The following is a 22,582-nucleotide window of genomic DNA, read 5'->3' on the forward strand; positions in this document are numbered from 1 at the left end:
CAGTTTGCAGTCCCTTGCTGCTTGAGGTATGACACATTCTAACAAGACGATGTAATGCTGGAAGCTGTCATTTTCCCTATGGGATCCGGTAAGCCATGTTTATTACGATTGTAAATAAGGGCTTCACAAGGGCTTATTTAAACTGTAGACTTTTTCTGGGCTAAATCGATTGATTATTAACACATATTTAGCCTTGAGGAATCATTTTATCTGGGTATTTTGATATAATAATATCGGCAGGCACTGTTTTAGACACCTTATTCTTTAGGGGCTTTCCCAAAGCATAGGCAGAGTCTCATTTTCGCGCCGGTGTTGCGCACTTGTTTTTGAGAGGCATGGCATGCAGTCGCATGTGAGAGGAGCTCTGATACTTATAAAAGACTTCTGAAGGCGTCATTTGGTATCGTATTCCCCTTTGGGTTTGGTTGGGTCTCAGCAAAGCAGATACCAGGGACTGTAAAGGGGTTTAAAGCTTAAAACGGCTCCGGTTCCGTTATTTTAAGGGTTAAAGCTTCCAAAATTGGTGTGCAATATTTTCAAGGCTTTAAGACGCTGTGGTGAAAATTTGGTGAATTTTGAACAATTCCTTCATGTTTTTTCGCAATTGCAGTAATAAAGTGTGTTCAGTTTAAAATTTAAAGTGACAGTAACGGTTTTATTTTAAAACGTTTTTTGTACTTTCTGATCAAGTTTATGCCTGTTTAACATGTCTGACCTACCAGATAGACTGTGTTCTGAATGTGGGGAAGCCAGAATTCCTATTCATTTAAATAAATGTGATTTATGTGATAATGACAATGATGCCCAAGATGATTCCTCAAGTGAGGGGAGTAAGCATGGTACTGCATCATTCCCTCCTTCGTCTACACGAGTCTTGCCCACTCAGGAGGCCCCTAGTACATCTAGCGCGCCAATACTCCTTACTATGCAACAATTAACGGCTGTAATGGATAATTCTGTCAAAAACATTTTAGCCAAAATGAACCCTTGTCAGCGTAAGCGTGGCTGCTCTGTTTTAGTTACTGAAGAGCATGACGACGCTGATATTAATATCTCTGAAGGGCCCCTAACCCAATCTGAGGGGGCCAGGGAGGTTTTGTCTGAGGGAGAAATTACTGATTTAGGGAACATTTCTCAGCAGGCTGAATCTGATGTGATTACATTTAAATTTAAATTGGAACATCTCCGCATTTTGCTTAAGGAGGTATTATCCACTCTGGATGATTGTGAAAATTTAGTCATCCCAGAGAAACTATGTAAAATGGACAAGTTCCTAGAGGTGCCGGGGCTCCCAGAAGCTTTTCCTATACCCAAGCGGGTGGCGGACATTGTTAATAAAGAATGGGAAAGGCCCGGTATTCCTTTCGTCCCTCCCCCCATATTTAAAAAATTGTTTCCTATGGTCGACCCCAGAAAGGACTTATGGCAGTCAGTCCCCAAGGTCGAGGGAGCGGTTTCTACTTTAAACAAACGCACCACTATTCCCATAGAGGATAGTTGTGCTTTCAAAGATCCTATGGATAAAAAATTAGAAGGTTTGCTTAAAAAGATGTTTGTTCAGCAGGGTTACCTTCTACAACCCATTTCATGCATTGTCCCTGTCACTACTGCCGCATATTTCTGGTTTGATGAACTGCTTAAGGTGCTCGATAGTGACTCTCCTCCTTATGAGGAGATTATGGACAGAATCAATGCTCTCAAATTGGCTAATTCTTTCACTCTAGACGCCTCTTTGCAATTGGCTAAGTTAGCGGCTAAGAACTCTGGGTTTGCTATTGTGGCGCGCAGAGCGCTTTGGTTGAAATCTTGGTCGGCTGATGCGTCTTCCAAGAACAAGCTACTAAACATTCCTTTCAAGGGGAAAACGTTGTTTGGTCCTGACTTGAAAGAGATTATCTCTGATATCACTGGGGGTAAGGGCCACGCCCTTCCTCAGGATCGGCCTTTCAAGGCAAAAAATAGACCTAATTTTCGTCCCTTTCGTAAAAACGGACCAGCCCAAGGTGCTACGTCCTCTAAGCAAGAGGGTAATACTTCTCAGGCCAAGCCAGCTTGGAGACCAATGCAAGGCTGGAACAAGGGAAAGCAGGCCAAGAAACCTGCCACTGCTACCAAGACAGCATGAAATATTGGCCCCCGATCCGGGACCGGATCTGGTGGGGGGCAGACTCTCTCTCTTCGCTCAGGCTTGGGCAAGAGATGTTCTGGATCCCTGGGCGCTAGAAATAGTCTCCCAGGGTTATCTTCTGGAATTCAAGGGACTTCCCCCAAGGGGGAGGTTCCACAGGTCGCAGTTGTCTTCAGACCACATAAAAAGACAGGCGTTCTTACATTGTGTAGAAGACCTGTTAAAAATGGGAGTGATTCATCCTGTTCCATTAAGAGAACAAGGGATGGGGTTCTACTCCAATCTGTTCATAGTTCCCAAAAAAGAGGGAACGTTCAGACCAATCCTAGATCTCAAGATCTTAAACAAATTTCTCAAGGTCCCATCGTTCAAGATGGAAACCATTCGAACTATCCTTCCTTCCATCCAGGAAGGTCAATTCATGACCACGGTGGATTTAAAGGATGCGTATCTACATATTCCTATCCACAAGGAACATCATCGGTTCCTAAGGTTTGCATTCCTGGACAAACATTACCAGTTCGTGGCGCTTCCTTTCGGATTAGCCACTGCTCCAAGGATTTTCACAAAGGTACTAGGGTCCCTTCTAGCGGTGCTAAGACCAAGGGGCATTGCAGTAGTACCTTACCTGGACGACATTCTGATTCAAGCGTCGTCCCTTCCTCAAGCAAAGGCTCACACGGACATTGTCCTGGCCTTTCTCAGATCTCACGGCTGGAAAGTGAACGTGGAAAAGAGTTCTCTATCCCCGTCAACAAGGGTTCCCTTCTTGGGAACAATTATAGACTCCTTAGAAATGAGGATCTTTCTAACAGAGGCCAGAAAAACAAAGCTTCTGGACTCTTGTCGGATACTTCATTCCGTTCCTCTTCCTTCCATAGCTCAGTGCATGGAAGTGATCGGGTTGATGGTGGCGGCGATGGACATAGTTCCTTTTGCGCGCATTCATCTAAGACCATTACAACTGTGCATGCTCAGTCAGTGGAATGGGGACTATACAGACTTGTCTCCGAAGATACAAGTAAATCAGAGGACCAGAGACTCACTCCGTTGGTGGCTGTCCCTGGACAATCTGTCTCAAGGGATGATGTTCCACAGACCAGAGTGGGTCATTGTCACGACCGACGCCAGTCTGATAGGCTGGGGCGCGGTCTGGGGATCCCTGAAAGCTCAGGGTCTTTGGTCTCGGGAAGAATCTCTTCTACCGATAAATATTCTGGAACTGAGAGCGATATTCAATGCTCTCCAGGCCTGGCCCCAGCTTGCGAGGACCAGGTTCATACGGTTTCAATCAGACAACATGACGACTGTTGCGTACATCAACCATCAGGGGGGAACAAGGAGTTCCCTAGCGATGGAAGAAGTAACCAAAATTATTCTTTGGGCGGAGTCTCACTCCTGCCACCTGTCTGCTATCCACATCCCAGGAGTGGAAAATTGGGAAGCGGATTTTCTGAGTCGGCAGACATTGCATCCGGGGGAGTGGGAACTCCATCCGGAAATCTTTGCCCAAGTCACTCACCTGTGGGGCATTCCAGACATGGATCTGATGGCCTCTCGTCAGAACTTCAAAGTTCCTTGCTACGGGGCCAGATCCAGGGATCCCAAGGCGGCTCTAGTGGATGCACTAGTGGCACCTTGGACCTTCAAACTAGCTTATGTGTTCCCGCCATTTCCTCTCATCCCCAGGCTGATAGCCAGGATCAAGCAGGAGAGGGCGTCGGTGATCTTGATAGCTCCTGCGTGGCCACGCAGGACTTGGTATGCAGATCTGGTGAATATGTCATCGGCTCCACCTTGGAAGCTACCTTTGAGACGAGACCTTCTTGTTCAGGGTCCGTTCGAACATCCGAATCTGGTTTCACTCCAGCTGACTGCTTGGAGATTGAACGCTTGATTTTATCGAAGCGAGGATTCTCAGATTCTGTTATCGATACTCTTGTTCAGGCCAGAAAGCCTGTGACTAGAAAGATTTACCACAAAATTTGGAAAAAATATATCTGTTGGTGTGAATCTAAAGGATTCCCTTGGGACAAGGTTAAGATTCCTAGGATTCTATCCTTCCTTCAAGAAGGATTGGAAAAAGGATTATCTGCAAGTTCCCTGAAGGGACAGATTTCTGCCTTGTCGGTATTACTTCACAAAAAGCTGGCAGCTGTGCCAGATGTTCAAGCCTTTGTTCAGGCTCTGGTTAGAATCAAGCCTGTTTACAAACCTTTGACTCCTCCTTGGAGTCTCAATTTAGTTCTTTCAGTTCTTCAGGGGGTTCCGTTTGAACCCTTACATTCCGTTGATATTAAGTTATTATCTTGGAAAGTTTTGTTTTTAGTTGCGATTTCTTCTGCTAGAAGAGTCTCAGAATTATCTGCTCTGCAGTGTTCTCCTCCTTATCTGGTGTTCCATGCAGATAAGGTGGTTTTACGTACTAAACCTGGTTTTCTTCCAAAAGTTGTTTCTAACAAAAACATTAACCAGGAGATTATCGTACCTTCTCTGTGTCCAAAACCAGTTTCAAAGAAGGAACGTTTGTTGCACAATTTGGATGTTGTTCGCGCTCTAAAATTCTATTTAGATGCTACAAAGGATTTTAGACAAACATCTTCCTTGTTTGTTGTTTATTCAGGTAAAAGGAGAGGTCAAAAGGCAACTTCTACCTCTCTCTCTTTTTGGATTAAAAGCATCATCAGATTGGCTTACGAGACTGCCGGACGGCAGCCTCCCGAAAGAATCACAGCTCATTCCACTAGGGCTGTGGCTTCCACATGGGCCTTCAAGAACGAGGCTTCTGTTGATCAGATATGTAGGGCAGCGACTTGGTCTTCACTGCACACTTTTACCAAATTTTACAAGTTTGATACTTTTGCTTCTTCTGAGGCTATTTTTGGGAGAAAGGTTTTGCAAGCCGTGGTGCCTTCCATTTAGGTGACCTGATTTGCTCCCTCCCTTCATCCGTGTCCTAAAGCTTTGGTATTGGTTCCCACAAGTAAGGATGACGCCGTGGACCGGACACACCTATGTTGGAGAAAACAGAATTTATGTTTACCTGATAAATTTCTTTATCCAACGGTGTGTCCGGTCCACGGCCCGCCCTGGTTTTTTTAATCAGGTCTGATATTTTATTTTCTTTAACTACAGTCACCACGGTACCATATGGTTTCTCCTATGCAAATATTCCTCCTTAACGTCGGTCGAATGACTGGGGTAGGCGGAGCCTAGGAGGGATCATGTGACCAGCTTTGCTGGGCTCTTTGCCATTTCCTGTTGGGGAAGAGAATATCCCACAAGTAAGGATGACGCCGTGGACCGGACACACCGTTGGAGAAAGAAATTTATCAGGTAAACATAAATTCTGTTTTTTATGAATCTCTTTGAAGAGAAATTTGTCTTTGAAAATTATTTGTTTCGTCAGTGTGGCGCCACCTGGTGGCGCTACATTGATGATATTTTTGGGGTATGGTTGGGCAGCGTTGGAGCCCTTGAACTTTTTGTTAAGGAGTTGAACAATTTGACAAACAGCATTAAGTTCACACTTACTTACAGTGAAATTTCAATTGACTTTTTGGATGTGACTGTTCTGAAGGATGGGTGCAATTTCAAGACTGATATTTTCAGTAAGGAAACTGATAGGAATAATCTGCTGTTGTATAGCAGTGCACATCATCCTTCTTTGATCAGATCATTACCAAAGAGCCAATTGCTCAGAGTAAAGCGCATTGTTGCAGAGGAATCTAAAGTGCCCATGAGACTTTCAGAAATGGGTGACATTTATTTTGCAATGTGGGTACCCCAGAGATCTCATTGTAGACACCATCAATCAGGTGTCTCAATTGGATCGGGAATCATTGTTAAAGCCTGGTCTATCTGCCAAAAAAGATTCGAAGAGGATGATTTTTGTATCTGAATTTTCTAGACAGAGTGACCAGGTTTGGAAAATTATTAGGAAACATTGGGGTATCCTAAAAAATTGCAATTCGGAGGTTGCTGAATTTGACCAGATGCCTATGCCAGCATACAAGCGGAGTAAGAGCTTGAGTGATTCTTTAATCAAAGCTGACATTGGCTCTGGTAGAACATTGGCACAACGGTACATCACCAAAAAGAATTTAGGCTGTTTCCCCTGTCTAGGGTGTAGCAATTGTAATTCAATAGTAAAAAGTCCCTATTTTTTACACCCACATAGTGGTTATAAATTTTATTATAGGGACTATTTTACCTGTAATAGCAATTACGTTATCTATATGATCAAATGCCCATGTGGGAAAGCCTACATTGGTGAGTCCTCCAGGAGGGTACGGGATCGAATTACTGAGCACAAGAGCAACATCAGGTGTAAGGTACTCACTGCCCCAGTGGCTTATCATTTTTTAGCCATGGGACACCATATTAGCCAACTTAGGTTCCAGGTCATCGAACAGTTTAAGGTCCCCCGTAGGGGTGGCAATAGGGATGTCCTTTTGAAACAACGTGAATCCTATTGGATTTTTAAGTTGGATACCCTGGAGCCTAGGGGGCTTAATAGAGAGATAGACTGGTCTGTGTTTTATTGAGCTGGTGTTGCTCTTGTGTTCATACATTCTGCAGTACTTGTCTAATGTTATGTTGCTTAATGATTTGAGAATAAAATCTAATGATTAAATTGCAGTTTTCTGTATGTGTAGATGTGATTCTGTTATAGGGGCTTCATAGCTGTTTTGTTTTTAATTTTTGTACATGGTCTACCTATTTTTCACCAGCAGATGGTGCTGTTGCATTTATAGAATGTAAATTACAAGATTGTAAGGGTTAAAATCCCAAGGTGAGCTATTTAAACAGGTGTACCTGTACTATCACTTACCACATGATTAAGGGGCATGGCTCCCCGAAACGTTGTGGCTGTTTGACTCTGCACTCTCTCAAATAAATTATTGAAACTCTGGCATTTTGGAGAGCTTCATTTCACATTGTTTTACTATTGTTGGGGAGTTTTGTAGTGACCCCTTGAAGCTCTAACCTGAAGCTGCTGGATGAATTGCATATTTCGTTGGAGATCATATCCCAGGGATATCTTCTGGACTTCAAAGCTTCTCCTCCACAAGGGAGATTTCATCTTTCAAGGTTTTCAGTAAACCAGATAAAGAAAGAGGCATTCCTAAGCTGTGTGCAAGACCTCCTAGTAATGGGAGTGATCCATCCAGTTCCGCGGACGGAACAAGGACAGGGATTTTATTCAAATATGTTTGTGGTTCCCAAGAAAGAGGGAACCTTCAGACCAATCTTGGATCTAAAGATCTTAAACAAATTCCTCAGAGTTCCATCATTCAAAATGGAAACTATTCGGACCATCCTACCCATGATCCAAGAGGGTCAGTACATGACCACAGTGGACTTAAAAGGATGCCTACCTTCACATACCGATTCACAAAGATCATCATCGGTTCCTAAGGTTTGCCTTTCTAGACAGGCATTACCAATTTGTAGCTCTTCCCTTCGGGTTGGCCACTGCCCCGAGAATTTTTACAAAGGTTCTGGGCTCACTTCTGGCGGTTCTAAGACCGCGAGGCATAGCGGTGGCTCCGTATCTAGACGACATCCTGATACAGGCGTCAAGCTTTCAAATTGCCAAGTCTCATACAGAGATAGTTCTGGCATTTCTGAGGTCGCATGGGTGGAAAGTGAACGTGGAAAAGAGTTCTCTATCACCACTCACAAGAGTCTCCTTCCTAGGGACTCTTATAGATTCTGTAGAGATGAAAATTTACCTGACGGAGTCCAGGTTATCAAAACTTCTAAATGCTTGCCGTGTCCTTCATTCCATTCCACGCCCGTCAGTGGCTCAGTGCATGGAAGTAATCGGCTTAATGGTAGCGGCAATGGACATAGTGCCATTTGCGCACCTGCATCTCAGACCGCTGCAATTATGCATGCTAAGTCAGTGGAATGGGGATTACTCAAATTTGTCCCCTCTACTAAATCTGGATCAAGAGACCAGAGATTCTCTTCTCTGGTGGCTTTCTCAGGTCCATCTGTCCAAGGGTATGACCTTTCGCAGGCCAGATTGGACGATTGTAACAACAGATGCCAGCCTTCTAGGTTGGGGCGCAGTCTGGAACTCCCTGAAGGCCAGGGATCGTGGACTCAGGAGGAGAAACTCCTCCCAATAAATATTCTGGAGTTAAGAGCAATATTCAATGCTCTTCTAGCTTGGCCTCAGTTAGCAACACTGAGGTTCATCAGATTTCAGTCGGACAACATCACGACTGTGGCTTACATCAACCATCAAGGGGGAACCAGGAGTTCCCTAGCGATGTTAGAAGTCTCAAAGATAATTCGCTGGGCAGAGTCTCACTCTTGCCACCTGTCAGCGATCCACATCCCAGGCGTAGAGAACTGGGAGGCGGATTTTCTAAGTCGTCAGACTTTTCATCCGGGGGAGTGGGAACTCCATCCGGAGGTGTTTGCTCAACTGGTCCATCGTTGGGGCAAACCAGAACTGGATCTCATGGCGTCTCGCCAGAACGCCAAGCTTCCTTGTTACGGATCCAGGGACCCGGGAGCAACGCTGATAGATGCTCTAGCAGCTCCTTGGTTCTTCAACCTGGCCTATGTGTTTCCACCGTTTCCTCTGCTCCCTCGACTGATTGCCAAAATCAAACAGGAGAGAGCATCGGTGATTCTGATAGCGCCTGCGTGGCCACGCAGGACCTGGTATGCAGACCTAGTGGACATGTCATCTCTTCCACCATGGACTCTGCCTCTGAGGCAGGACCTTCTAATACAAGGTCCTTTCAATCATCCAAATCTTTTTTCTCTGAGACTGACTACATGGAGATTGAACGCTTGATTCTATCAAGGCGTGGCTTCTCCGAGTCAGTCATTGATACCTTTAATACAGGCTCGGAAGCCTGTCACCAGGAAAATCTACCATAAGATATGGCGTAAATATCTTTATTGGTGTGAATCCAAGAGTTACTCATAGAGTAAGGTTAGGATTCCTAGGATATTGTCCTTTCTCCAAGAGGGTTTGGACAAAGGCTTATCAGCTAGTTCTTTAAAAGGACAGATCTCTGCTCTGTCTATTCTTTTGCACAAGTGTCTGGCAGAAGTTCCAGACGTCCAGGCATTTTGTCAGGCTTTGGTTAGGATTAAGCCTGTGTTTAAAACTGTTGCTCCCGTGGAGCTTAAACTTGGTTCTTAAAGTTCTTCAGGGAGTTCCGTTTGAACCCCTTCATTCCATTGATATTAAACTTTTATCTTGGAAAGTTCTGTTTTTGATGGCTATTTCCTCGGCTCGAAAGTCTCTGAGTTATCTGCCTTACATTGTGATTCTCCTTATCTGATTTTTCATTCAGACAAGGTTGTTCTGCGTACCAAACCTGGGTTTTTACCTAAGGTGGTTTCTAACAGGAATATCAATCAAGAGATTGTTGTTCCATCATTGTGTCCTAATCCTTCTTCAAAGAAGGAACGTCTTTTGCATAATCTGGACGTAGTCCGTGCCTTGAAGTTTTACTTACGGCTACTAAAGATTTCTGTCAAACATCTGCCCTGTTTGTCGTTTACTCTGGACAGAGGAGAGGTCAAAAAGCTTCGACAACCTCTCTCTCCTTTTGGCTTCGGAGCATAATACGCTTAGCCTATGAGACTGCTGGACAGCAGCCCCCTGAAAGGATTACAGCTCATTCTACTAGAGCTGTGGCTTCCACCTGGGCCTTTAAAAATGAGGCCTCTGTTGAACAGATTTGCAAGGCTGCGACTTGGTCTTCGCTTCACACCTTTTCAAAATTTTACAAATTTTACACTTTTGCTTCTTCGGAGGCTGTTTTTGGGAGAAAGGTTCTACAGGCAGTGGTTCCTTCCGTTTAAGTTCCTGCCTTGTCCCTCCCATCATCCGTGTACTTTAGCTTTGGTATTGGTATCCCACAAGTAATGGATGATCCGTGGACTGGATACACTTAACAAGAGAAAACATAATTTATGCTTACCTGATAAATTTATTTCTCTTGTGGTGTATCCAGTCCACGGCCTGCCCTGTCCTTTTAAGGCAGGTCTAAATTTTAATTAAACTACAGTCACCACTGCACCCTATGGTTTCTCCTTTCTCGTCTTGTTTCGGTCGAATGACTGGATATGGCAGTGAGGGGAGGAGCTATATAGCAGCTCTGCTGTGGGTAATCCAAACCAACTTCCTGTTGGGAAGGAGAATATCCCACAAGTAATGGATGATCCGTGGACTGGATACACTACAAGAGAAATACATTTATCAGGTAAGCATAAATTATGTTTTTTACTTCTATTATAAAATTTGATATCTTGGAATCTTTGGTTGAAAAGCATAGATTAAGCTCGGGAGTGTGCACGTTTCTGGAGCACTATATGGCAGCAGTTTTGCAACAATGTTATCCATTTCCAAAAGCCTTAGATGACAGCACTATTTCTTGCCATGTAATGCTCCAGACACCTACCTAGGTATCTCTTCAACAAATAATACCATAAGAACAAAGTAAATTTGATAATAGAAGTAAATTGTATGATCTGTGTTTCCTATCCCTTTATGGCAATGGTTTTTTATCTTTGTTAAATAAAATGATTTAAATTGTTATTATTAAGGTAATTAGTTAATCTCTATGTATTTCTAATTGTATATAACCAAATGAGTAATTGCCTGATATAAAGGGAAAAAAATTCTGAAAAATTATTTTAAAAATTAAACCTTTATGTAGAAAACAATAATTTTAATTTATTTAAAGTGAAGGTCATTTTTCATGTGAAAGTGCCCGGTTTAAAAAAAAAAAAAAAAAACAATTTAAAACAGGGGCACTTTCATTCATGAAAATTGACATTGCACCGTATTTTAAAAATACTTACCTTGTTCTTCTGAAACGCCGGATCGTCGTTCTGAAACGATGCTCCTCCTGCTTCTTCCTGGTTTACTTACCCAGCAATGACCAAACCGGCTTCCTCCAATCCCGGCGTTGCCTCAGGCAATGATTCCCCTGGGGGGAAGCCGTGATTGGAGGATGCCGGAATCGTCATTGCTGACGTATGAAGAGGCTTGCGACGGGCTAGTGAAGCACTGGAGCGGCTTCAAGAAGAAAAGGTAAGTATATTTTTAAAAAACGGATGAAATGTCAATTTTCATGAATGAAAGTGCCCTTGTTTTTTATAGTTTTTTTTTAAAAACCGGGCACTTTCACATGAAAATTGACCTTCACTTTAAATCAAGCCTTAGTGACTTATGATTTAAATCAAATCCACCCTGGCACCAGTAACTTCTCCAGTCCCTGCAACCAACACCTTCAACATTACCAAACTCTAAGTCAGTCATCAGCAATATTTATGTACGCTACACCAAATTACTGTAACGTCCACGTACCCTGCACAAAGCTCCACCAGCATCCACCTACCCTGCACAAGGCTCCACCAGCATCCACCTACCCTGCACAAGGCTCCACCAGCATCCACCTACCCTGCACAAAGCTCCACCAGCATACACGTACCATGCACAAAGCTCCATCAGCATCCACGAACTCTGCACAAAGCTCCACCAGCATCCACGTACCCTGCACAAGGCTCCACCAGCATCCACCTACCCTGCACAAAGCTCCACCAGCATACACGTACCATGCACAAAGCTCCATCAGCATCCACGAACTCTGCACAAATCTCCACCAGCATCCACGTACCCCGCACAAATCTCCGCCAGCATCCACGTACCCCGCACAAAGCTCCGCCAGCATCCACGTACCCCGCACAAAGCTCCGCCAGCATCCACGTACCCCGCACAAAGCTCCGCCAGCATCCACGTACCCCGCACAAAGCTCCGCCAGCATCCACGTACCCCGCACAAAGCTCCGCCAGCATCCACGTACCCCGCACAAAGCTCCGCCAGCATCCACGTACCCCGCACAAAGCTCCACCAAGCTTTACACTGACTTCCTGCAAAGTCCCACAACATCCTCAGAACTCTCCACTTAAATGCTGTAAGATTTTCAGAAATTTGCGCCAACCTTCCATAAAATCCCCAAAATTTTACATCAATCTCCATAAATCTGCAACCAAGCTCCAACATCTTCCTTTACATATTTCCCCAAACTCTGCAACAACCTCTTGCAATATAGACATAGCCCTGTTCCAAAAATCTGCAACATCTTGTAACATTTCAAAACCTTGGCACCAATGTCTTGTAACCTCTACAAATTCTGTACGTTTTAGCTTCCAGTAACGTTATTAAAGTGAAGGTCCATTTTGATTAATTAGTGCCCGTTTTTTAATAAACCTATTAAAAACAAGGGCACTTTAATTCATCAAAATTGACATTTCACTGTTTTCTTCAAAAACTTACCTTTTAATTCTGGATGCCGCTCCAGCAATACCCCTGGCCGTCGGAAGCCTCTACAGCCGTCAGAAATGACGAATCGGGCTTCCTCCAATAACAGCTCCCCCCTTCCGGGGGAATCTTGGCCTGATGCAACGCTGTGATTGGTGGAAGCCGGATTCATCATTTTGGACCCGCGAAGACGACTTGCGGAGGAAGTGCTGGAGCGGCTGCCAGGATTAAAAGGTAAGTTTTTGAAGAAAACAGTAATGGACTTTCACTTTAAGCTCAACCTAACAACTTTATCATATTTCAGTGCTGTTCAATTTTTTAACAAAAAATATTTTTCTTAAAAAAATACAATATTTATTTTTTTAAATTTTTTTCTTTCCTGTATAGATTTTCTCATATATAGTGACTTATGAAGAATTTCAGTGACCATCCATGCCAGCCCTCACTAATATCTAACAAAAACCGGAAGGTGAATTGGGGAGTTTCTCATCTTGACACAATGGAGGATATCAGAATCAGCATTGTTAATGATCGAGTGCCAGGTACCAAGAGAGCCCGAGATCAAACAGAAGCACAATCACCTTGCCCCAAGAGATGTCGCAATGTGTTTATATGTAGTACTCCATGCTCTGCTTCATATTCACAAGCAGAGGGCAATCTGAAGAACTGCCTGTTACTGAGCCCAACCTCAGCAGAGCTGACCGATGAATTAGATGATTCTCTGCTGGAACCATCTGGTGAAGAGGGGGATTCCCCTTTGCATTTAACCCAAGAACAAATTGACGAGTTATTAGAAGATGATGGATGCTATGCTGCTGAGTCTTCCACTTTAGACAGCACGGCTGAAGTACAAGGTAACTTAGTTTCACAGCATATCCAGTCACCGGGTCTGCAAACAACAGTCTCCAATGCAATAGCGTTATCGCCACTCTACTCCTCTATTTCTGCTGAGGAACTGGATGACACACTAGGAGAGAGTGACACAAGCATTTGCACATTAAGGGCCCTGTCTGTATGTAAGTCAGAGCAGGACAGTACTCTTAACTGTGGATCTGGAGAGACTTCCACAACTTGTTGGATTCCAGCAGTGTCTGGTTCAAGGACAGATCTTTCACCTCCATCTCACAACACACCAGACATACACATTACTAGCACAAAGTGTTCAGACTTAGAGAATGTTGACAAGTGGAGTGAGGGTTCTGACTTGCCATTTGACTGTGACATAGACGATATTCTGTTGCTTAGTCCTAAAATAACTGACTCAGAGGAGGACAGCATTTCTAATGGAGTTTCCACGCCTGTCACTGTGCCCATTAACTCTACTCTAAATATATTGTTGCAACCTGTAGCTATCCAAAAGTCTCCCACCTTACCAGAATGCACATTACCCCCATCTGTTTCTAACCACATGCCTCCAGATTCATTTGAACTCTCCACACCTTCTTCAGTTATTTGTCCTAGACCCCATCTGAATACTGCTCCAGAAAGCTCAGACATAGCAAAGCAGGAAAAGGAACCCACTACGGCTGTCTCAGAGTCATCAGATAAAAAAGGAGGAGGTTCCAGCGTACCCCTTACCTGCAAAACATCTTCACAGAAATCAAAGAAGCAGCTCCCACCACAGGTATACAGTCCCCTAATTGGATACGTATGCCAAACAAATTTAAAAAAATCTTGATACCGGATTCTGTATTGATGAGGTTATGTAGCATTGAAGACTTACTAATTATGCTACATAACCTCACAAATTACCCTTTTTCGATATCCAGGTGAGTAGGGCAATCCTAAACACAGTAAGTTCTGAACTGATAATTAATGAGAAACTTGGTTTGTATGTAAATATTCAACAAGACATGGTGCTTAAATCACTCTCCTTGCATTTAATTTTTATTTTTAAAATTAATTTTAAGCAGCACATGTCCCATGTTCTAAAATATTAATATTTTATTCTGTAATTCTGTGATATTCTCATATTTCCAGATGGTGGCACCAGTGTGGTGCAATAAAACAAGCCCAACTTTCGCTCAGGGAAAGAAATTAGGAACAGTTACACCATTGCCAAGACCAGTATCAAGGTATCATTTTTTTGTAACATGAACAGTATATGTTGAGTATCCCTGTATTTATTCATCAAACTAAAGTTACAGCTGTAGTGTTATCCTTTAGCTCACACACCCTAAATGAGAGAACAGGCAGTCCCAGGCTTACAGACATCCGACTTAAGTACAGCTAGTACTTACAAACAGAGAGAAAATAAAGCTTTATCGCCAATCCTTCTTTCCAGGATAACCCAAAATACTCAAAATCCAATTGTCACAAGGACAGAAAGTGATGTGAAATTTTCTGAACAGGGGCACAGATAGCAAAACTTTTCCCTATGCTATCCAAAACTAAAAAAAATGTTTGGCTAGAGTTTCACCTAAAAAAAAGTGCCTGTTCCAACTTACATACAAATTCAACTTAAAGGGGCAGTAAACCTACTAAATAATGTTATATAATTCTGCACATAGTGCAGAATTATATTACATTATCTTAGCGCTAACTTTATTCAACATAATATTGCAGCTGATATTTTATTATAAAGGAGGATTTGTCAGATCGCAGCTCCTTGCTCTACTGAGCGGGTCTGGTTTTTTCACAGAGCGCATCTGGGCAGCTGTCTAATCACAGCCTGGCCCGATCGCGCCATTACACTCAATGTAGCTTGCTTCTGATCTGATAGCGGGAGGGAGCTACATTGAGTGTAATGGTGCGATCGGGCCGGGCTGTGACTAGACAGCTGCCCAGATGCACTCAGTGAAAAAAACAGACTCGCTCAGTAGAGCAAGGAGCAGTGGTCTGAGAAATTCTCCTTTATAATAAAATATCAGCTGCAATATTATGTTAAATAAAGTTAGCGCTATGTGCAGAATTATATAACATTATTTTGTAGGTTTACTGCCCCTTTAAGAACTAACTTATATAACCTATCTTGTTCGTAACCTGGGGACTGCCTGTACTGTTATCCCAAGCCCTATACATTCTTAAAGGGACACTGAACCCAATTTTTTTCTTTCGTGATTCAGATAGAGCATGCAATTTTAAGCAACTTTCTAATTTTACTCCTATTTTCAAATTTTCTTGGTATGTTTATTTGAAAAGCAAGAATGTAAGTTTAGATGCCGGCCCATTTTTGGTGAACAACCTGGGCTGTCCTTGCTGATTGGACAGCACCAATAAACAAGTGCTGTCTAGGCTACTAAACCAAAAATTGTCTGGCTCCTTAGTTTAGATGCCTTCTTTTTTTAAATAAAGATAGCAAGAGAATGAAGAAAAATTGATAATATGAGTAAAGTAGAAAGTTGCTTAAAATTGCATGCTCTATATGAATCACGAAAGAAAAAATATGGGTTCAGTGTCCCTTTAATATAATATCTTAATTTCTCCAATAGAAAGTACTATTGATGTGTTTGCCTAGGTATTCTACATTCACACTCTCTGTTCTTTGTCTACTAACATATAATTCCTACCCTTTGATGTGCCCTGATTTCAAGGCTCTGTAATAATACACGTTGGAATCTTTCTTTATATCTACTGTGTATTTTTTTTTATTTCTTCTGTTAAGTGTGATCAGTCCACGGGTCATCATTACTTCTGGGATATTACTCCTCCCCAACAGGAAGTGCAAGAGGATTCACCCAGCAGAGCTGCATATAGCTCCTCCCCTCTACGTCACTCCCAGTCATTCTCTTGCACCCAACGACTAGATAGGATGTGTGAGAGGACTATGGTGATTATACTTAGTTTTATATCTTCAATCAAAAGTTTGTTATTTTAAAATAGCACCGGAGTGTGTTATTATCTCTCTGGCAGAGTTTGAAGAAGAATCTACCAGAGTTTTTGTTATGATTTTAGCCGGAGTAGTTAAGATCATATTGCTGTTTCTCGGCCATCTGAGGAGAGGTAAACTTCAGATCAGGGGACAGCGGGCAGATGAATCTGCATAGAGGTATGTAGCAGTTTTTATTTTCTGACAATGGAATTGATGAGAAAATCCTGCCATACCGATATAATGTCATGTATGTATACTTTACACTTCAGTATTCTGGGGAATGGTACTTCACTAGAATTACACTGTAAGAAATACATAAAGCTGTTTAATAACTAGAGATTATGTTTAACGTTTTTGCTGGAATGTAAAATCGTTTTCATTTACTGAGGTACTGAGTGAATAAATGTTTGGGCACTATTTTTCCACTTGGCAGTTGCTTAATCTGTTTTTCTGACAGTTTCTGTTCTCCCTCACTGCTGTGTGTGAGGGGGAGGGGCCGTTTTTTTGGCGCTTTTACTGCATCAAATATTTCAGTCAGCAACTCATTGTATTCCCTGCATGATCCGGTTCATCTCTACAGAGCTCAGGGGTCTTCAAAACTTATTTTGAGGGAGGTAATTTCTCTCAGCAGAGCTGTGAGAATTATAGTTTGACTGAGATAAAAAACGTTTATTCTGTAATTTGTTTCCTGCTTTCAGAATTTGTTATCTTTGCTAATGGGATTAAACCTTTGCTAAAGTTGTGTTGTTTACAAGGATTGAGGCTATAACTGTTTCAATTTATTAATTTTCAACTGTCATAGATCTTCTGTGCTTCTTAAAGGCACAGTACGTTTTAATATTATTCTAATTGAATTGTATTTCCAAGTTGCAAGTTTATTTGCTAGTGTGTTAAACATGTCTGATTCAGAGGATGATACCTGTGTCATTTGTTGCAATGCCAAAGTGGAGCCCAATAGAAATTTATGTACTAACTGTATTGATGCTACTTTAAATAAAAGTCAATCTGTACAAATTGAACAAATTTCACCAAACAACGAGGGGAGAGTTATGCCGACTAACTCGCCTCACGTGTCAGTACCTACATCTCCCGCTCAGAGGGAGGTGCGTGATATTGTAGCGCCGAGTACATCTGGGCGGCCATTACAAATCACATTACAGGATATGGCTACTGTTATGACTGAGGTTTTGGCTAAATTACCAGAACTAAGAGGTAAGCGTGATCACTCTGGGGTGAGAACAGAGTGCGCTGATAATATTAGGGCCATGTCAGACACTGCGTCACAGGTGGCAGAACATGAGGACGGAGAACTTCATTCTGTGGGTGACGGTTCTGATCCAAACAGACTGGATTCAGATATTTCAAATTTTAAATTTAAACTGGAAAACCTCTGTGTATTACTAGGGGAGGTGTTAGCGGCTCTGAATGATTGTAACACAGTTGCAATACCAGAGAAAATGTGTAGGTTGGATAAATATTTTGCGGTACCGACGAGTACTGAGGTTTTTCCTATACCTAAGAGACTTACTGAAATTGTTACTAAGGAGTGGGATAGACCCGGTGTGCCGTTCTCACCCCCTCCGATATTTAGAAAAATGTTTCCAATAGACGCCACCACAAGGGACTTATGGCAAACGGTCCCTAAGGTGGAGGGAGCAGTTTCTACCTTAGCTAAGCGTACCACTATCCCGGTGGAGGATAGCTGTGCTTTTTCAGATCCAATGGATAAAAAGTTAGAGGGTTACCTTAAGAAAATGTTTGTTCAACAAGGTTTTATATTGCAACCCCTTGCATGCATTGCGCCGATCACGGCTGCAGCGGCATTCTGGATTGAGTCTCTGGAAGAGAACATTGGTTCAGCTACTCTGGACGACATTACGGACAGGCTTAGAGTCCTTAAACTAGCTAATTCATTCATTTCGGAGGCCGTAGTACATCTTACTAAACTTACGGCGAAGAATTCAGGATTCGCCATTCAGGCACGCAGGGCGCTGTGGCTAAAATCCTGGTCAGCTGATGTTACTTCTAAGTCTAAATTGCTTAATATACCTTTCAAAGGGCAGACCTTATTCGGGCCCGGGTTGAAAGAGATTATCGCTGACATTACAGGAGGTAAAGGCCATGCCCTGCCTCAGGACAAAGCCAAAGCCAAGACTAGACAGTCTAATTTTCGTTCCTTTCGTAATTTCAAAGCTGGAGCAGCATCAACTTCCTCTGCACCAAAACAGGAAGGAGCTGTTGCTCGCTACAGACAAGGCTGGAAACCTAACCAGTCCTGGAACAAGGGCAAGCAGACTAGGAAACCTGCTGCTGCCCCTAAGACAGCATGAATTGAGGGCCCCCGATCCGGGATCGGATCTAGTGGGGGGCAGACTTTCTCTCTTCGCCCAGGCTTGGGCAAGAGATGTTCAGGATCCCTGGGCGCTAGAGATAATATCTCAGGGATACCTTCTGGACTTCAAATACTCTCCTCCAAGAGAGAGATTTCATCTGTCAAGATTGTCAACAATCCAGACAAAGAAAGAGGCGTTTCTACGCTGCGTACAAGAGCTCTTGTTAATGGGAGTAATCCATCCAGTTCCACGATCGGAACAGGGACAGGGGTTTTACTCAAATCTGTTTGTGGTTCCCAAAAAAGAGGGAACTTTCAGACCAATCCTGGACTTAAAGATCCTAAACAAATTCCTAAGAGTTCCATCGTTCAAGATGGAGACTATTCGGACAATTTTACCTATGATCCAAGAGGGTCAGTACATGACCACTGTAGATTTAAAAGATACTTACCTTCACATACCGATTCACAAAGATCATCATTATCGGTACCTAAGGTTTGCCTTCCTAGACAGGCATTACCAGTTTGTGGCTCTTCCATTCGGATTGGCTACAGCTCCAAGAATCTTCACAAAGGTTCTGGGTGCTCTTCTGGCGGTACTAAGACCGCGGGGAATCTCGGTAGCTCCATACCTAGACGACATTCTGATACAAGCTTCAAGCTTTCAAACTGCCAAGTCTCATACAGAGTTAGTGCTGGCATTTCTAAGTTCACATGGATGGAAGGTGAACGAAAAGAAAAGTTCACTCGTTCCACTCACAAGAGTTCCCTTCCTGGGGACTCTTATAGATTCTGTAGAAATGAAGATTTACCTGACAGAGGACAGGCTAACAAGACTTCAAAGTGCTTGCCGCACCCTTCATTCCATTCAACACCCGTCAGTGGCTCAATGCATGGAGGGAATCGGCTTAATGGTAGCGGCAATGGACATAGTACCCTTTGCACGCTTACACCTCAGACCACTGCAACTGTGCATGCTAAGTCAGTGGAATGGGGATTACTCAGACTTATCCCCTTCTCTGAATCTGGAACAAGAGACCAGAAATTCTCTTCTATGGTGGCTTTCTCTGCCACATCTGTCCAGGGGGATGCCATTCAGCAGACCAGACTGGACAATTGTAACAACAGACGCCAGCCTTCTAGGTTGGGGTGCCGTCTGGAATTCTCTGAAGGCTCAGGGACAATGGAGTCAGGAGGAGAGTCTCCTGCCAATAAACATTCTGGAATTGAGAGCAGTTCTCAATGCCCTCCTGGCTTGGCCCCAGTTGACAACTCGGGGGTTCATCAGGTTTCAGTCGGACAACATCACGACTGTAGCTTACATCAACCATCAGGGAGGGACAAGAAGCTCCCTAGCTATGATGGAAGTATCAAAGATAATTCTCTGGGCAGAGTCTCACTCTTGCCACCTGTCAGCAATCCACATCCCGGGAGTGGAGAACTGGGAGGCGGATTTCTTAAGTCGTCAGACTTTTCATCCGGGGGAGTGGGAACTTCATCCGGAGGTCTTTGCCCAAATACTTCGACGTTGGGGCAAACCAGAGATAGATCTCATGGCGTCTCGACAGAACGCCAAGCTTCCTCGTTACGGGTCCAGATCCAGGGATCCAGGAGCAGTCCTGATAGATGCTCTGACAGCACCTTGGGACTTCAGGATGGCTTACGTGTTTCCACCCTTCCCGTTGCTTCCGCGATTGATTGCCAGAATCAAACAAGAGAGAGCATCAGTGATTCTAATAGCACCTGCGTGGCCACGCAGGACTTGGTATGCAGACCTGGTGGACATGTCATCCTTTCCACCTTGGTCTCTACCTCTGAAACAGGACCTTCTGATACAGGGTCCCTTCAAACATCAAAATCTAACTTCTCTGAAGCTGACTGCTTGGAAATTGAACGCTTGATTTTATCAAGACGTGGGTTTTCTGAGTCAGTTATTGATACCTTAATACAGGCTAGGAAACCTGTTACCAGAAAGATTTACCATAAGATATGGCGTAAATACCTATATTGGTGTGAATCCAAAGGTTACTCTTGGAGTAAGGTTAGGATTCCTAGGATATTGTCTTTTCTACAAGAAGGTTTAGAAAAGGGTTTATCTGCTAGTTCATTAAAGGGACAGATCTCAGCTCTGTCCATTCTGTTACATAAACGTCTGTCAGAAGTTCCTGACGTCCAGGCTTTTTGTCAGGCTTTGACCAGGATTAAGCCTGTGTTTAAAACTGTTGCTCCACCATGGAGTCTAAACCTTGTTCTTAATGTTTTTCAGGGCGTTCCGTTTGAACCCCTTCATTCCATTGATATAAAGTTGTTATCTTGGAAAGTTCTATTTTTAATGGCTATTTCCTCGGCTCGAAGAGTCTCTGAATTATCAGCCTTACATTGTGATTCTCCTTATTTGATTTTTCATTCGGATAAGGTAGTCCTGCGTACTAAACCTGGGTTCTTACCTAAGGTAGTTACTAACAGGAATATCAATCAAGAGATTGTTGTTCCTTCTTTATGCCCAAATCCTTCTTCAAAGAAGGAACGTCTACTGCACAACCTGGATGTAGTCCGTGCTCTAAAATTTTACTTACAGGCAACTAAGGAATTTCGACAAACGTCTTCTCTGTTTGTCATTTACTCTGGGCAGAGGAGAGGTCAAAAAGCTTCCGCTACCTCTCTTTCTTTTTGGCTTCGTAGCATAATTCGTTTAGCTTATGAGACTGCTGGACAGCAGCCTCCTGAAAGAATTACAGCTCATTCTACTAGAGCTGTGGCTTCCACTTGGGCCTTCAAGAATGAGGCCTCTGTTGAACAGATTTGCAAGGCTGCAACTTGGTCTTCGCTTCATACTTTTTACAAATTTTACAAATTTGACACTTTTGCTTCATCGGAGGCTATTTTTGGGAGAAAGGTTCTTCAGGCAGTGGTTCCTTCTGTATAAAGAGCCTGCCTATCCCTCCCGTCATCCGTGTACTTTTGCTTTGGTATTGGTATCCCAGAAGTAATGATGACCCGTGGACTGATCACACTTAACAGAAGAAAACATAATTTATGCTTACCTGATAAATTCCTTTCTTCTGTAGTGTGATCAGTCCACGGCCCGCCCTGTTTTTAAGGCAGGTAAATATTTTTTAATTTATACTCCAGTCACCACTTCACCCTTGGCTTTTCCTTTCTCGTTGGTGCTTGGTCGAATGACTGGGAGTGACGTAGAGGGGAGGAGCTATATGCAGCTCTGCTGGGTGAATCCTCTTGCACTTCCTGTTGGGGAGGAGTAATATCCCAGAAGTAATGATGACCCGTGGACTGATCACACTACAGAAGAAAGGAATTTATCAGGTAAGCATAAATTATGTTTTTTTTTTTGTCCTCTTATTACTCTATGGACATCTATAGTTTTGTTACTCAAAACATTTATAAAGGCATATGCAAATCCTTTCCAGTAAAATCAGCTCCATTAACCTCTTAGTGACCAGACTATTTCTCTTACATGGTGTATCCAGCCCACGGATTCATCCTTGTGGGATATTCTCATTCCCTACAGGAAGTGGCAAAGAGAGCACACAACAGAGCTGTCCATATAGCTCCCCCTCAGGCTCCCCCCCCCCCAGTCATTCTCTTTGCCGCTCTAACAAGTAGTATCTCCACGGGAGGGTAAAGTGAATGTGGTGTTAGATTTGTAGTTTTTATTTCTTCAATCAAAAGTTTGTTATTTTAAAATAGTGCCGGTTTGTACTATTTACTCTGTGGCAGAAAGTGATGAAGATTTCTGCTGGGAGGAAAACGATTTTAGCATGTTTTAACTAAAATCCATTGCTGTTCCTACACAGGACTGTTGAGCACCAGACAACTTCAGTTGGGGGGAACAGTTTGCAGGCTTAACTGCTATAAGGTATGTTCAGTCATATTTTTCTAGTCAAGACTTAGTAATGCTAGAAGACTGACAAGAATCCCCATGTGGGGAAGGTAAGCCATATTCTGAGACTTAGTATAGAAGGAAGGCTTTATTAAAAAGGGCTC

General features: G+C 43.1%; 1 protein-coding gene across 3 annotated transcripts in view; it reads left to right on the forward strand.

The window, feature by feature from the left end:
* The window catches only part of S100PBP (S100P binding protein), a 172,053-nt gene that overhangs the window by 40,821 nt on the left and 108,650 nt on the right, over positions 1 to 22,582 (forward strand). For 2 of the 3 annotated variants that reach the window (XM_053707274.1, XM_053707275.1), the window contains exons 2-3: positions 12,822 to 14,058; positions 14,415 to 14,509. In XM_053707274.1, coding sequence (XP_053563249.1) covers positions 12,844 to 14,058; positions 14,415 to 14,509 — 1,310 coding nt within the window. In that variant the 5' untranslated portion in view covers positions 12,822 to 12,843. The remainder of the gene's footprint in view (positions 1 to 12,821; positions 14,059 to 14,414; positions 14,510 to 22,582) is intronic. The other variant, XM_053707276.1, reaches the window with a different exon arrangement.

The sequence above is a fragment of the Bombina bombina genome, chromosome 3 (genome assembly GCF_027579735.1).
Source record: "Bombina bombina isolate aBomBom1 chromosome 3, aBomBom1.pri, whole genome shotgun sequence".
Lineage (NCBI taxonomy): Eukaryota > Metazoa > Chordata > Amphibia > Anura > Bombinatoridae > Bombina > Bombina bombina.